The 16,837-nt window shown below is 42.3% G+C and overlaps 1 protein-coding gene across 1 annotated transcript in view; it reads left to right on the forward strand.

Moving 5' to 3' along the window:
• The window catches only part of STK17A (serine/threonine kinase 17a), a 39,079-nt gene extending 30,798 nt beyond the window's left edge, over window positions 1-8,281 (forward strand). Inside the window, exons 4-7 of the mRNA XM_070617201.1 lie at window positions 2,546-2,672; window positions 5,681-5,729; window positions 5,816-5,995; window positions 6,689-8,281. Of these exons, the coding sequence (XP_070473302.1) occupies window positions 2,546-2,672; window positions 5,681-5,729; window positions 5,816-5,995; window positions 6,689-7,013 (681 nt within the window). The 3' untranslated portion in view covers window positions 7,014-8,281. The remainder of the gene's footprint in view (window positions 1-2,545; window positions 2,673-5,680; window positions 5,730-5,815; window positions 5,996-6,688) is intronic.
• The last annotated feature ends 8,556 nt before the right edge of the window (window positions 8,282-16,837 follow it).

Genomic DNA, 16,837 nt, shown 5'->3' on the forward strand with positions numbered 1-16,837 from the left:
TGGAAGCTCCGCTGAAACCTGTCCTACTAGTGGCACAGTTTTCAACATCAGCCGACAGATGGGTGGTGTGGCTCCCTGACCAGGAAATGAACCCTGGGCCTCAGCGGTGAGAGCACCAGATCTTAATCACTAGACCACCAGGGCTGGCTGAGTCTGGTTTGGGTGTTGAATTTGAGGTGCCTTTGAGACATCAAAGGCAGAGAGATTAGGTAAGCAGTAGGTTGAAGAGTTCTAGAGCCCTGAGAAGAGGTCTGAGCCAAAGGTAAAAATTTGCAACTCATAGGTATAGGTGATAATTAAGCCTTGAGTGCAGATAGATCGTGCAAGGTGAGAGTGGGGAGTGAGAAGAGGAAAGAGCCTCAAGATCAAGCTCTGAGAAACCCAGCAGTTAATGGGCCAGGTAAAGGAAGATGAGCCCAAAAAAGGAGACAGAAGCAGCAGCCAGAGAGTTAGGAGGAAAAGCAGGACAGTGTTTTGTTCTGGAAGCCAAAGAAGGAGTGGCAGCAGTGTCAGGCTCTGCTAAGATGTTGGTCCAGAAGAAAGCATTGAAAAATGTTGTTGGATTTTAGTGACCTGTTGTAGTGGCATGAGAAGGCAGAAGTGGGTGGAGTGGTTGAGTATGAGTGGAAGGAAAGGAAGTGTGAACGTTCATTGTAAACCTCTGGAGAACCTCAGTGTGATGGGGCAGCCAGAAAAATACAGTAAACCAAACAATGGGATAAGTTTGCCATGTATAAGATGCTGTGCGGTAGAGAGGGAGCAGGCGGCAGACCCTCCCTGCAGGGAGGGCGGGGTGGTCGGAGAAGGCTTTCTAGAGGAACGGGGCTTTGCTGGGACCCACCACGCGTGGAGTGAATGATGAAAATAAATTTGTCAGGCGGAGAAGGGGAGTGGGCTTCCTGGGCCAAGGCAGTACGTGAGCAAAGGCGTGAGACGTGGGAGTGTGTCTTGCCTGTCCCTGTGCAATGGTGATGGGAGATTAGTCTTAAAAAGGAGGCAGGGGATGGGTCATAAAACACTCTGGGTGCTGTATTGAGATATTTATACTTTATTGATACCACTGCTTCTCAATTTATCTTTGGAAATATTCTTAATGGCAGAAGACAATAAGTGCAGACTTTCTGAAGCAAAATAAACTTTTCTTTGAAGTCTCATATTTTATTTTTTAAAAATCTAATGAATTTTGCATTCTAGTCCATAATATATTTGCTTGACTTCTTCTGTACCCGTGTCGTAAGTTATTTTCAGTTGGGTAAAAATGACACCAGGAACATGAACCTTGTTGATTCCGTGGCCTTGGGCAACTTTTGCCCATCACCGTATCCATCCACGCCATGCCCACCCCCACTTGGGAGTGTGTCTGTTGGTGATGACTAGCAGCCATACCACCACAGGGGGAGTAACCTGAGCACACTTGCAGCATGGGAAGATTATTGTGCAAGGGAGGCTGGCTTGAAGGTGGGAGAGACAGGAGAGTAGGGTCGTGGTCCAGTTGAGAACTAATGAAAGCCCGAACTTTAAAGCAGTGAGGAAATTGAGATTTGGGAAATAGAATTGGCATGACTAGTGACTTCACCAGATGTGGAAAAGAGCTGACAATGAAGGAGACGGAGTACTGTAGGATGAACCCAAAGTGTCGACTGTGGGCACTGAGACTGGGATACGGACAGAGGAGTGGGTTTGGTGGGTTGAGGAGGAGCCGCCGCCCGAGGTGCTTCCTGAACGGAAGGCCTTACCTCGCAGTGAAGAGCTGAAGGTGTGGTGCATTTCAGCCAAATAAAAGTATATGACTTTAATTGGATCTGTGAGTCTGTATCAGCATCTAAGTGGCGACTGAAGCTTTGATAGTAGATGAAGTTGCCCAAAAACAGAATGCAGTATGTTGGGAGAAGAGGGCTAGCCAGCCAGAGATCTTGGGCAAGACCAATATTTAAAAGGAGGGCAGAAGAAAACAATCCTGAGAAAGTGGTGAGGGGTCTGTAGAAGGAGGAATAGTTCCAAGAGAGAATACAAGAGTGATGGACAGTGCCAAATTACACCACAATCAGGGCATGCAAAGTAGTGCCTGAAAGACAGCCAGTGGATTTAGTAGGTCTTTGAGTATTCAAGATTTTGTGACCTTAGTGAGGCCAGATTGAGTCGTGGAGGCAAAATCCAGATTGAGCTGGATGAGAAGTGACAGTGACTGTACGTGACCGTGCTTTCAAGAAGCTGAGCTTTGAGGGAATAGCAGGGAGTGAGTGTCTTGGCCAGAAAGAGATGCAGAGTCCTGGGCAGTCTGTTTTATAAAAGTGGTTTGGTTTTGTTTTTAAGATAGGGGTAGATGCATGTTTATGTGCTGAGGAGGAGCCAGGATAAGGGCAGAGAGTGTGCAAGGCTTGCTGCCTTACACAGTGAGCATACTGTAAAAGTATTTAACGCGTGACTGCTTACCGTAGATTCCGCAGTCTCAATTTCACAGGTGAAATTTGTATGTTTTAACAAGCTACATGGTCTTTGTACTCAGTCATGTTTTTATTAATTTGGGGGGTATGTTATTTTTTAGCCTCAGAATATTCTGCTGACAAGTGAATCTCCACTGGGTGACATTAAGATAGTTGATTTTGGTCTTTCAAGAATAATGAAGAACAGTGAAGAGCTCCGAGAAATCATGGGTACTCCTGAGTATGTGGGTAAGTATTCTTAAGAGTGAGATTTGCTTTGTATCTGGGGCCAGGCCTCACCTTCGTTAGGGAAGTCACATGTGGTGTGATTAACAGAGGGCCGCCATCTGCTGTCTTGGAATTCTACCATCAGATTCCTTCCTTTGTATTAAATTAAAAAATGGAAAACTTTAAAGTGTGTGAAGTACCAAATTGGTGATCCTTTCCCTGGAAGGCTGAGAGAATTTGAAGGGATTGGTTCTACAAGGAATAGGAGAGGCTTTTCTTTACTAAGTGTAGGATATCAGGCTGTCTGAGGGTGGGAGGATATTTAACAAGAACCTTTGGAGAGCTTCAAGTTGGTAACAAACACTGTTAAAGCGACTGCAAGCCCTGCGATGGCGCGGGTGTGCGGAACAGAGGGCGTCCTCCTGATGTAAAGTCAGAAAGAAAAAGAGCTTAAACCTGGAAGGAACTAGCAGGAGAGCAGATCCAAGGCTTCTAGGTTTCATAGAAAAGGAAGTAAACTATGACTTCTTTTGATAGACTGGAGGAAAAATAGGACACAGAAAGATTAGTGATTTGAATGAGGTTGAAAAAAAAGATTTCTGTAGTAGAGCAGTGCAGTGAAATAATTTAAAGGTTGTAATCAGAGGTTGTGTTACAATATTGACATTTAAAATTTCAGAGATAAAAGAGCTCTTTGCAATTGTAAAGCTTTGAACGTAGGTCTGGAAGGGCAGCTCTTTAGACCCGGAAGTCAGGAGGCGTGGGTGCCAGGCTGTGTGGTCAGGGACATCCGTGTGGAAGGTGCCCGGGATGGCCAGCCTTGGGCAGGAAGATGGCTTTGGTGTCTGTAGATGACAGCCACATAAGCAGGAGGAGAGAAGGCTGTCCTGGGCCTGAAGGGAGGCAGTGTGAAGCTGGCAGACAGGCAGTCTCCATTCTGGAGGGCCCAGGCCTGCGGAGAAGAGGCTGGACGGCGTGGTCCTTGAAGGGGCTGAGCATGGTGGGGATTGATTTCCGAGGGAGAAAGGACTCCAGAGCACGCAGAGGCCAGGACAGATGGGGCTGAGGAAAACAAAGCTGTTTGGCAAGGAGAGTACAAAGAATAATTTGAAGTCTTAAAATAATTTTTTAAAGTTCTGCAATTTGAAACAGATCTTTTATTAATAAAAGAATATCGCAGCCAGAAAAACAACCTTCAGAATTTTTATGTGTATTTTTGTGGACTAAAATACTTAATCTTCAGTACACTGGCTGATAGTCATCGTGACCGCTAGGCAGGTGTTCGGAGTGTGGCTTAACAGCGAGTGTTCGGGCACAGCAGCAGCCCAGTGTGGGGGCCGGGTTTTGGTGGGTAGCATCGCAAACTAAAGACATAGAGGAGACAGCAGGGTGAAGAGCTGGGAGCTGAGGCTGCAGTAGCGGTGATCGCCCTGAATGAGATTTCTTGTTTTTTCCCCAATGCTTTCTGTTCTTTGGTAAATTCTAAATTTTCTGCCAACACCTTTTTTTCCCCTCCAAAAAGCGGCACTGTCTTCTTTATTTTATTAAAGTAGGACAAGCCCAATCCAAAAAACCTGAAAATAATTCAGAAGTATATAATACAGAAAAACAGAGGGGCTCTCCTCTCTTTCTTTCCCCGGCCTGCCTTGTAAAGGTGGGTTCCAGCCTCCCCCCGCGCTGTAGCACAGGACCAATGCCTGGCTGTGTTCTGCTCCGTGCTGGCTGGCTCTGTGACCTCAGTCCCCACGTCTTTCTGGAGCTCACGGTCCTCTGCCCAGGAGACAGGGTTTATAACAGCACTGCCTCCCTGGGTTTGCTCCATCAAGCTCTTACGTCAGAGTTCAGCACGTAATAAACACTTTTACATCAGAAAACTAAGCTCTTGTCACTTTATACCCCTCTTCCACCATCTTTTGCTCTCTGGTCTCTGTTTTCCTTTCCAGGAGTTTGGATGCTATGCATTTGATTTTAAATTTCCTAATAGTTTCTTTTAAAACTTTTAAATAATATTCATAACCTCTGTTTCTCAACAATTTCAGATATTCAGTTGAGGAATTAGCATTCCTAACATTTCCTCCCAACCTTGTCTTCCTCCCTCATATTCTGGGGGATTTGTCCCCAACCAGTAAATGGATATGCAACTTGGAGTGTTTTCCTAGCTTTAGAACATTTTCATCCCCCTTTTTTAATTGCACTTACCACAGTTTTTAGTCTTGGATCTGTTTGGAAATGGATTCAGTCCGTCTCGCCTGTCCTTCCTAATTGTATACTTTTGGAAAAAATCATCTTTTGGTTGACTGAATTGTATCAGTGAGTAGGTTTTTCTTTTCAGGGAGGATTTTCGTGACTTTCTCCTAAGTCCTTGCACACTTGAGAAGGTTTTTCTGTTGCCTTTCCGTGTGACAGCAGTGCAGTTATCAAAGCACACTTTTCTCAGCTCTAGACATGCAGCTTCCTTGGCTGTGAGTGTGATGCGTGTCATCCGAGGCTGCCAATTTGTTTTAACCTTGTTGACTGACTTTTTGTTCATGGGTGGATATTTTTAACGCTCACTCTAGCTGCAACATGGAGAATGGATGAGGGGGGTGGACTGACTGGGGGTCAGAGGGGAGAGGGCCATGGGCTGCAGTGGGGGCAGTGAGGAAGAAGAGTCGTGGATGGCGTGGAGAAGGACTTAAAAGCAGTGATCTGTTGCTACGATGCTTGGTTAGCTGGAGGGCGTGGGAAGAGGAGGTGTACAAGTTGTCAGTTTCTATTGCAATAGTTATGCGTTCAAACACTTTTCAAATACTAGGCCCTAACGATGGAGGGTTGAGTGAAAAGCAAACAAGTTCATTGCAGACATCTAGTTAGACTTTACAGCAATGCATATAAATTTGATTTCTAATGTTAACTTATTTCATTTTAGCCCAAACCTTGTTTAGTGTCTTATAGTTTCTGATGAATATTTAAAATTTTGTTTATCTCTAAGAGCATATTAAGATGTTTTTTCCACAAAACTAAATGTTTTCTTCTGTTTCTGATATTAGCTCCTGAAATTCTTAGTTATGATCCCATCAGCATGGCGACAGATATGTGGTAAGAGTTATTTTTGAGAAATTAACCAGATTAGTGTCGAGAGATGAACACGATGCTGATGCTGCTTACCTTTCGTTCTGATTTAGGAGCATTGGAGTGTTAACGTACGTCATGCTGACAGGAATATCGCCTTTCTTAGGTGATAATAAACAAGAAACGTTCCTAAACATCTCACAGATGAACTTAAGTTACTCTGAGGAAGAATTCGATGCTGTGTCTGAGTCAGCTGTTGACTTCATCAAGACACTTTTAGTTAAGAAACCTGAGTGAGTATGAGTTCATATTGATCTTTGTCATTCTTGAGTCATCTGCTCTGAGCAGAAGCGATTTAACAACTGAAACACCAAAGTGAAGATGTGGAAATGTAGACAGAAAATGATGAAACCTTTGGCTGATTCTATCTGTTGAAAGGAAAAGTGGCAAAAATGAAAATGTTGTTAGAAAATAGGAACTGCCCCACAGGATAACAGATATTTTCTGGCTGTTCTTGGTCTTAACAGGAGGGCTTTTCAGAGATACCTTACTTAAAATATTATTTTTCCGGGCCGGCCCTGTGGCCGAATGGTTGGGTTCGCGCCCTCCACTTTGGCAGCCCAGGGTTTCACAGGTTTGAGTCCTGGGCGCGGACATGGCACCACTCATCAGGCCATGCTGAGGCAGCGTCCCACATGCCACAACTAGAGGGACCCACAACTAAAAATACACAACTATGTACTGGGGGGCTTTGGGGAGAAAAAGGTAACATAAAATCTTTAATTAAAAAAATAATTATTTTTCAGCATTGTATGGAATGGCATTTGCAAATGCCAAAACTTCTATTTTATTCAGGAATCACAATAAGATTTTTGCCAACCCTTTATACTTCCCAAAATGTAATACAATAAATGTAATGCTTTGTACTCTAATCTATAATTAAAGTTTTAAACTATCTTAAGTATAAAACGTGTGTCTTTACACAGAGACCGAGCCACCGCTGAAGAGTGTCTAAACCACCCGTGGTTGACCCCGAGCAGCAGTCAGGATCCTTCCGTCAAGGTGAAAGGGGCAGAAGAAGCAGCAGGTGCCCTCCCGGAAGGTGATTCTCTGCCGGAAATTAGTTCAGACACTCAGACACCAGACGCTGAGGAGGCCGTTGCAGCAGAGGAGTTAATCGTGGTCACTTCATATACTTTAGGACAATGCAGACAGTCTGAGAAAGAGAAAATGGAGCAAAAGGCCATTTCCAAACGATTTAAATTTGAGGAACCCTTGCTACAGGAAATTCCAGGAGAATTTATCTACTGAACAGTAGAACTTCAGGATTTCTACAGTGAGAACGTTAATGTTATTTATGGCCAAATGGTACATGTACTGAAAGTGGATCACCAGGTGTCCATGATATAAACGAAAAGAACTTTGTCAGACTTGTGGAGTGAGATCCATCAAGCCAGATTTATAAAGTTGCCAACCAGGAGGTCTAGTGGGTAAAGTTCTGTTTCAATGTTACTTTCAAGAAAGGGGATGTTTGAACCTTTTACTTCTGCATCCTGTTCCTCCAGAGTGAGAATTTGTATGCAAAGATGTCTGTGTTGACTTTCTTTAAAAATCCAAGTAAAAGTGCCAAAATTAACATTTTTGTAAATCTATTTTGCATTATTCATATGTGTATCTATATCTGCATATATGTGTGTTGATATCTTTACTAAAATTGATACTTTTTCACTTTGGATTTTTTGAGGGGAATAAGATTTTAATTTAAATAGTTACGTTCTAAATTTTTGAGACCTAGAATAACATCTACTATGGTTTAATAATATCTTATTTTTATATTTTATTACTGCTTTATATGGACTTGATTTGGTTTCTGTTCTCTCTCTTTTTGCCTAACGCTTATAACCCATCAGTGAAAAACCCTGGCTAATTTTTTTTTCTCTTCAACATCACTATCAAGAGTGGTGGTGACTTTTTACCCCTGAAATTATTCTGGTTTTCTAGGTCGAGGTTAAGTAATCCTGACTATGAACCCGGTGTCGGCGTCCCAGCCCTCGCCCTCATCACCCCTTACTTGTCTGCTCTCTTTGACAGGCTCCACCCCTGCCACCTCCTCACTTGCTTGTCACTTAATTTTGGTCACTTGCAAGTGTCCGTGTGATGTGATCAACACGCTGATTGCCTTGGTCAGTGACAAGGCGCTGTTCCCTTGGTTTTGTTAGTAAAATGCCTCGGCACGGGAGAAGAGATGTGCCACACGCTCATGGCCACCAAGCCTTTACTTCCGTCGAGTTTCTTATTAGCCCTCAAGCTATGCCAGGAAAAGTTATACAATGCCAAAATATTTATAAACCTTTACTTTGTTCATAAAAAATTTGACTTTGAATACTTTGTCATTAGGGGGTATCCTTGTCCCAAAAAGACACATAAGAATCTACTCACTGGAATTTAATTTGATTAGGATTGAACACTTCAGTTGTCTCTAGGCCCCACAGCAAGCAGTAAATGCCTGTTAAAGAAATGGAAATGTGAAATGTGTTCTGTATAACTGAAAGCAACTAAATATCCTTCTCACTCAAAAACGTCTGAGAGTCCTTATTTATCTTTTATTAGGCTCAAGGTGTTAGATGTTTGTGAGTGCAGCCTGTCTGTCACCTGTGTACTGTGTCCACGCGCCACGCCCCTGCGTGTGCTCTGTGTTGTGAGCAGCTCACACCCATCCCTTGGCAGTCTGCTTGCGGCATCGCCCAGTGCTCTCATCCTAGCGCAACTTCTGAGATGTCAGAATCACGACCACGACAGCACCCAGCCACCCATTTTAAAGTTTGTGCAGTGTGCTGTGCTAGACATTTCACGCACCATCTGTAATGGCAGCCAGCCCGCTGTGTGCGTGTCGGAGCCCTGGGAGGTTCGCGCTCCATCACCTGAAATTTAATAGGCATTTTGAAGGACCAGGTTGTACTGTTTTCTCACTCAATCGGCTTTATTTCTAGTTTCTTGGACTAGCATTTCTAAACAAGCTGTAGACAGCGGAAGGAAAAACTTCTGCTACAATGGCAGAGTTTTCACTGAAACCCCTGGCCACAAATGTGAAGCCTCAGGGAAGTCTTGAAACAGGTAAAGCCATTTTAGGCAAATTTTTCTGAATCTCCCTGACAAAAATAGCAGGGAGGTGAGAAAAAAAATGTTCACTGATGAATGACGCATTTTTATACTTGATGGTTTGTCCAGATTTAAAATCCGAATCATTTGGACAACATTTAGACTTTTTCCAAACCATTTTATATTATGTTCATAATAAATACACTAAATATAATTGCTGCATTTATAAAGTTTAAAAAAGATAGTTTTCTGGGGCCGGCCCCATGGCCAAGTGGTTGAGTTCGCGCGCTCCGCTGCAGGCGGCCCAGTGTTTCGTTGGTTCAAATCTGGGCACGGACATGGCACCGCTCATCAAACCACGCTGAGGCAGCGTCCCACATGCCACAACTAGAAGGACCCACAAAGAAGAATAGGCAACTATGTACTGGGGGGCTTTGGGGAGAAAAAGGAAAAAATAAAAAAAAATTAAAAAATCTTTAAAAAAGATATGTTCTCTTTTAGCTGGGCACTTGGCTGTTTGCAGTGTGCAGTATCCTCAGCTGCTTTCGTACCCTGAATTCAGAGTGGTACAGTGCTTTTTTAGAAGCACTTATACTTGTAAAGGTATATTGTTTTTGGTTTGTATAACATAAATAGAGCATGAAGAGCCTTCACTTTTCCATTAATGACTTACCCACTAGCTCTACACTTACCTAAAGCTGTGTTAATTTTTTCTTTTACCAAGTTTACAGGGACTGAACCGTGCTATTGAATTTATTCATACAGTTTATACATCCAGTTTTAATTATAATAAAATTCAACATAATATTTCAGCTTGATGAGAAGTTGTTTATGAAATGTGCGAAATTTATGTGGTTTTAGCCCATTGGGAAATTGTTTTAATGTTGTTTGTTGTTTTCATGTGAAAAGTAGGAAAAAAATCCCTTTGTCTGTAGTTACAGAGGAAGATGAGATACTAATTGTGGTATCTCAAACTTTTCCAACTGACCTCAGTTTGGAAGAAAATTGACTACAGAAAAGGTTATAAAGGTGGCTTAGAGAACATTGGACAAGAGGTGAATTACAGCCCTAACATGTCATGGGGTGGCGCGTGGCTCCGTGCATGGAGGAGGCCTGAGCAACGCTGACCCTTGGACACCAGCATAGGTCATTTTATGTAGGGGGAAAGTGATGAGCCACGGTATCACAGACTAATCCCAAATACATTTTAAGGTCACATTTGTAGAAATTTGAATTAGAATGATAAAAATAAAAGTCAAAATTGTTCAAGATCACTTGCCACCTAGTACCTTCAGTTTGTTGCAGAATTAAAAGAACTAGAGTGAAAATCTGAATCTTAACCTCAAGAGCCTTAATCTCCAACTACTTTGTTGGGGGAGGGGAGGTATAATTTACAAACAATGAAATATACAGGTCTAAGTCCATATTAGACGGTATCAAGAGTGACAAATGCACACACTCCTTCCCTACTTGTGTCTGCATTAGTTTCCCTGATTAAACTGACGTGGATGGAATCACACGGCGTGTCCCCTCAGCGTGCTGCTTGTAGAGCCCATGCACGTTGGCGCCGGCATCAGTGCTTTGTTTCTTTCATTGCTGTGTCAGTTCTGTTTGATTATGCTGTGTTCTGTGTATCCACATTTCTGTTCCCGGACCCCTGGGCTGTTTCAGGTTTGGGCTGCTAGGAATAAAGCTGGAATAGATATTATTGGCCAGGGTTTTTTTTGTGGACACATTTTCATTTCTCTTAAATAGGAGTAGAATTGTGAGATCATAGGATAGATGTGTATCTAACTTTTTAAGAAACTGCCTAACAAATTTTCCAAAGGGATTGTAGCATTTTCCATTCCTGTCACCCTCATATATGAGAGTTCTGCTTGCTTCACATTCTTGCCAACGTTTAGAAGGAAACATCTTTTTCATTTTATCCCTTGTTGGGTATGTGGTGGTGTCTCATGGTGGTTTAATTTGCATTTTCCCTGATGACTGTTTCATGTGCTTGTTGAACTATTCTTCTGTCCTTTTTTTCTTTTTAATTGGATAGTGAGTTGTGCTAGGCCTTCTGTATTCTGAATACAAGTCCTTTGTCAGATTTATGTGTTATAAACATTTTTTCCCCACTCTGTGGCTTTTCTACATATTTTCTCAACAGTATCATTTGAGGAGAAGGTTGTTTAAATTTTGATGAAGTCTACTTTATCAGTTTCTATTTTGTGAATACTTTCTGTATTCTCTTTAAGAAGTCCTTACCTGTCCCACGTCCTGAAGATATTTTCTCTTTTCTTAGCTTTATAGTTTTAGCTTTTGTGTTTCGGTCTGTGATCCCCTTTGAGTTAAATGTGTTTGGGGGGTTTTTGGTGTTAGGTAGGGGTCAAGTATCTTTGGTTTCCATATGAATATTCAGTTGTTCCAGCACCATTTGTCAAAGAGATTTTCCTTTCCCAGTTGAATTGTTTTGGTGTCCTTGTCTCAAGTCATTTGACCGTATATCTGTGGGTCTCCTTCTGGACACTCTTCTGTTCCAATAGTATATTTGCTTAGCCTTTTGTCAGAACTTTAAAAGTCTTGATGTCAAGTAAAATAGGACTTTCAGTTCCTTCTTTTTCAAGATTATGTTGTCTGTTCTAGGTTCTTTGCATTTCCAAATAAATTTGAGAGTTGGCTTGTCAATTTCTACCAAATTTACCCCCTGGAAATGCTTCAAGAGATTGTGATTGAGATTCATTGAATCTGTGGATTAATTTGACATCTTAATGTGTCTTCCAGTCCATAAACACATTGTTTCCATGTATTTCATGGTAACTTTTTCTCAGCGCTGTTTTCTGTTTTTCAGTGGAGAGAGGCCTTGCTCATCCTTCGTTCACTTGATCCCTATGTATCTTGTTATTTGATGCTACTGTTTTGTGTAGTCTTGGTACTTCAGTTTTGTTTTCGGATACTGCAAATCTTCCAGTGGTCATTTTTAGCTCGTTGTGCTTAATCAGACCTATGTCATAAATTATTTAGAAAAACACTAGTCTACCTTTCTTTTGAAACTTCATTTAAAGCCTTAGTCTCAAGTTCTGTTAAGAGTGAGAGGAAGTCTGCTGAACTCACAGTCCTGGTTACAGAGTTGGGGAGGAATAGCGCACACTCTGCTCTCGTTCTCTGCAAGCAGAGGTGAGGGCACGCGTCTCAGGAGGAGTGCGCGATTTGCCCGAGATCCTACAGCTGCCGGCAGAGCAAAGCACAGGATCGTTGAGCTTTCCTCACTGCTAGGAAGGGCTTTCACCTCACTGGCTCTACCTGTGGCTGTATTTTAGTTAATTTCTGTAACGATAATTTTTAAGTTATTTTTGTGTAACGATTTTGGGTGGATTTTTTTTTTTTTTAATCACTGGAGGATAAGTAACGTCAGGTTAGGCTAGTGCAGAGATCAGCACATGCTGGCCCTCGTTGCCTGTTTGGTAGATGAGAGTTTACTGGAACACAGCTATGCCCACTCATTGACTTCTGCCCATGGCTGCTTCAAACTAAAACTGCAGGCTTCCGTCAGTGCAACAGAGGTCTTCGGGCCTGTACAGCCTAAAATAGTCACCATCTGGCCCTTTGCAGAAAAAGCTTGCCAACACCCAGGCTCCTGTAATCTAAACATATTTGAAATATTTAGGAGATGTTTCCTATTTAAAACCAATATTGACACAGTTCTTCGGGGAGCAGTTTACATGGCACAATAATCTTACAACTTTGATTGCGTTCCTTACAGTTTTTATTAAAATAAGCAAGGGATTTATTTTCTAAAATTAAACTATTTTTACTAATTATGTTACTAGTAGCATAACCTTTTTACATAAAAACGTTCTCTCAGTTTCAACAGACGATGAGTTTTCATGAAAATTAGTCTCTCTTTAGTTATGTCTATTATTAAAATGATAACTTTCTAATAAATTGTGAGGGAAATGTACCTAGAAGAAAATAAATCAAGATATTTGGGAAGAGAGATGTTGAATCCTGAGAGAGCTGGGAACATTCATGCCGGGGACTGTCCCCCATCCCTGCCCCTTTGAAAGCAGCACCTTCATATCTTGTCCTACAGCTTTGAAACTTTGTATTTTGAAATAATTACAGACTTACAGGGAGTTGGGAAGATAGGTCAGATAGGTCTTACGTAACTGTAGTGCCGTATCACAACGAGGAAGTCGACATTAGGACAACGCGTGTGCGTAGTTCTCTGCCATTTTATCACGTGTTGATTCCTGTAACCACCACAATTAAGATACGGGGCTGTTTCAGCGCAGCCAAGATCAGTTGATGTCAGCATTTTACCAGTTTGAGTAAAGTATTACATCAGACAATGTTATACATTTTGTTTCCACCATCAAACGATTCAGAAAACTCGAGGGAAGTCTATTACATTCACCCGTATTTTTGCGTTTCCATTGTTTCTTCCTTCCTCATGTTCCAAGACTCCTTTCTTGTTCATTAAACGTTTCCTTTCTGTTTCAAGAACTTCCTTTAGTCATTCCTTTAGGGTAGGTCTATTTAAGCAATAACTTCTCTTAGTTTCCCGTTGTCTGAGAAGGTCTTTATTTCCCCTGCATTCCTGAAGGTTAATTGCACCAGGTACAGAAGTCAGAGTTGACACTTCCTTTAGCACTTTTTGAAAAAGTTTGTGCCACTTCTCTGGCCTGCGTGCTTTCCGAGGAGAAACCTATCATCTGAATTATCTTTTTCCCTTGGGTAGTAAGGTGTGGTTTCTGTCTCACTGCTTTCAAGCTTTTTTCTTTGTCCAGTTTTCAGAAGTTTGTCTTATCATCGTTTTCTTTGGGTTTATGCTGTTGGGGTTCACTCAGCTTGAATATATTAGTTTATGTCTTTTGCCAAATTTGGAAACTTTTCAGCCATTATTTTTTTCAAATACGATTTCATCTCCACTTTCTCTCTCTTCTATTTCTGGGAATGTTAGACCTCTTTGTTGTAGACCCACAAGCACTATTTTTGGTCTGTTTTGTCTCTGTTCAGGGTCATTTCTATTTTATCTTCAAGTTCCTTATTCTCCACACTGCTGTTCAGCCCATCCAGTGAGATTTTTATTTCATTTGTAATATTTTTCAGTTCTAAAATTTCCATTTGATTCTTCTATCTCCTGTTTCTTTGCTGAGACTTTCTATTTTTTCATTTGTTTCAAGCATGCTCATAATTGCTCACTGAAGCTTTTTAAAAATTTTCATGATGGCTGCTTTAAAATCCTTGTCAGATAATTCCGACATCCGTGTCTGTTGATCGTCCTTTCTCACTCAGGTGGAGATTTCCCTGGTTCTTGGTATGAAAGCATGACTTTCCGTCACATACTGGACGTTTTCTGTTACGAGACGCTGGGTCTTACTCACACCTTCTACTTTAGCAGGCCGCATCTGACATCATGCTGGCGGGCGAAGTGGGGTCTGTACGGTGCTTCTTCACTACTGCCAGGTGGGGGTGAAGGTTCAGGCTCATCCCTCAGCCTCCTTTGACACCCAGGCAGAGCAAGGGGGACCTCATTACTGCTTCCCCCAGGAGAACGTGGGCTCCATTGATACCATGGGGCTGGGAGGGCTCATTCCTACTGGATGGGGGTGGAAGTGTAGGCTCCCCATGTGGCCTCCACTGACACGACAGGGTGGCTGTGCCATCAGGCAGGGATGAAAGTTCCAGCTCCCCCCAGGCCTTCTCTGCCACCACCCCAGCAGGGACATGGGGGAGGCCTCATTACAGCCAAGTAAGGGGGGAAGTCTGGGTGCTCCACTTGGCCTTTGCTGACCGAGTGGGTTGGGGCCATGTGTTTGTCCATGGTGTCTGGCTAGAGTGGGGCAATTACTGGGTAAAAGTTGTTTGCCTTTCTAGGCTGTCTCTTTCCTGGTCCTCTGGCTTGCGAGAGCGGGCTTTTCTTGGCTTTTGTTCTCTGCTCCCGTTGGTGTTTCTGGGTTGCTGGTTTCGCCAGCACCCAGTCTGAGAAATATGAGGCAAAGGAAAATCCAGAGAACTCACTGTTGTGTTATTACTTGGGTCCAGAGGTCCTTAGCCAATCTCCCTTCTCTTCATTTTCAGTTGTCTTATGTTTATGTATGTCCAGGGTTTGTAGCTGTACTTAGTGGGAAGAATGGGGAGAAGTGTGTCTACTCCATCTTGTCCCTCCTACTTTGTTTTGAATAGTGAATTTTCTGAAAACGTGGTCCTGGAAAGTGGCTTAATTTGCATTTAGTTTGTAAAATGGAAGCAGTTTTAAGTATTGTTTACCACAGGTGAACCTTCATAACCCTCCTTTCGAGTTCAGGCAAACCACTAAGTGTGTTCTCTTCTCCCACCCCACCCACAGTATGCGGTAACAGTATCAGAGTACAGAGTCATTGGACTGCTGGAACCTGGAATGACAGGTACCTTAAATCAAGACAAAAGTAAAATCAAAGTTTTAAAAATCTCTAACCTTTTAAGTTACACAAAAATATCTGTTGGCTAAAATTTTGCAATGATAGTTACAATAATTCAGCTAAATTTTTAATAGTTTTTACCTGAGCAAATATAGAGACCGTCAGATACTAAATTCAATGTCAGGACTAGGAATTAATCTTATCTTTTAAGCTAATCTATTAACTCCTGCACTGAACAAGAGCAATTTTATCATACAGTCATTTTTTAAAATTTTTTTGCTGAGGAAGATTTGCCCTGAGCTAGCATCCACTGTCCTCCTCTTTTTTTTGCTTGAGGAAGATTAGCCCTGATTTAGCATCTATGCACATCCTCCTCTATTTTTTGTACGTGGGACAGCTCCACAGCATGGTTGGTGAGTGGAGTAGGTCCATGCCCAGGATCCAAACCCATGAATCCAGGCTGCCGAAACAGAGGACAGGGAACTTGAACCACTCAGCTACGGGGCTGGACCCCCTACAGTCATAATTCTTGATGTCTGTGGAAAGGTGACGCTGTTGAAGTACCATGAATAAAGCAGATGTTTCACAGCAGTGGTGATTAATTTGTGCTGATCTTGATACCACCATGCTCTCGTAGCCAAAATTTACGTTTGCAAGATGGTAGAATTTGAGAGATGGCTTACTGGTATAATCGGTACAGTGGCAAAGACAGAAGCTAACTGGGCTATAGAAAAACTAAATCAGTGGGGACCACACAAACTGGGATATAAATTAGCAAAAACTGCATTAAATGTATTATATTAAAGAGTGCATTATTTTCTTTCCAGTTGGAGGGTAATGAACAAACAATCTGGCATTTTTCTTCTTTTCTGCTTCTCTGTATTAAATAGTGGAATCTACATGAATGTCTTTTGGGGATGACATCTCAGTTCCTAGTTTCACATGGTGAATGGTTTAGGTGACAGATAAGTAAGAGAACTTTTATGCCAATTGATACAGCAATGAAAAAGAAATCAAATGATTCAACGTTTTTAAATGCTTTTTTACTGGTTTTAAAAAAATACAAATTCTAATAGTCATTCCACAAGACTTTTACCACCAGGGTGGTCTGAACCCAGCCCTGGGTGAGGTCATCAACAACTGGGCCTCTCCAGGTGAGTCTCCAAGTGAGGCCCCCGGACTGCCTGGGACAAGCGTCCAGAACACGGAACCCGGATGCATTCGCAGAGCTTTAGCTCCTGGCTCAGTTTCCCCACAGGCAGGGAATTCTCTCTGTTTTATAGACAAAGAAACCCAACACGCAGTAGGATCATCTTCAACTTTAACGTTTCAGTGACTCCCAAATTTACTGTGCTTTATTCCCTGTCCCTTTTTGGGGCTCTTGTCATTTTGCGGTGCACTGAGCTGTCGCCCTCATCCCGTGCTTCAGGGAAGCAGAGAGCAACACTGTCTCTCCCTGTGAGATGCTCGCGGCCTTTAAGTATCTTGTCAGTGAGTCGCATAAATTCCCTTAGACGTTTTCTTTTAAAAGTATCCTTCCTGATGCTATCTTATCCTCATTTAAATCACCCAGCTGAAACTGGGAAGAATAAACCATCCTATGTAAGTAATCTACCACCCACCTTGATAAAGGATTATTGGGTAAACAAG

The sequence above is a fragment of the Equus przewalskii genome, chromosome 4, assembly GCF_037783145.1.
Source record: "Equus przewalskii isolate Varuska chromosome 4, EquPr2, whole genome shotgun sequence".
In the NCBI taxonomy this organism is placed as follows: domain Eukaryota; kingdom Metazoa; phylum Chordata; class Mammalia; order Perissodactyla; family Equidae; genus Equus; species Equus przewalskii.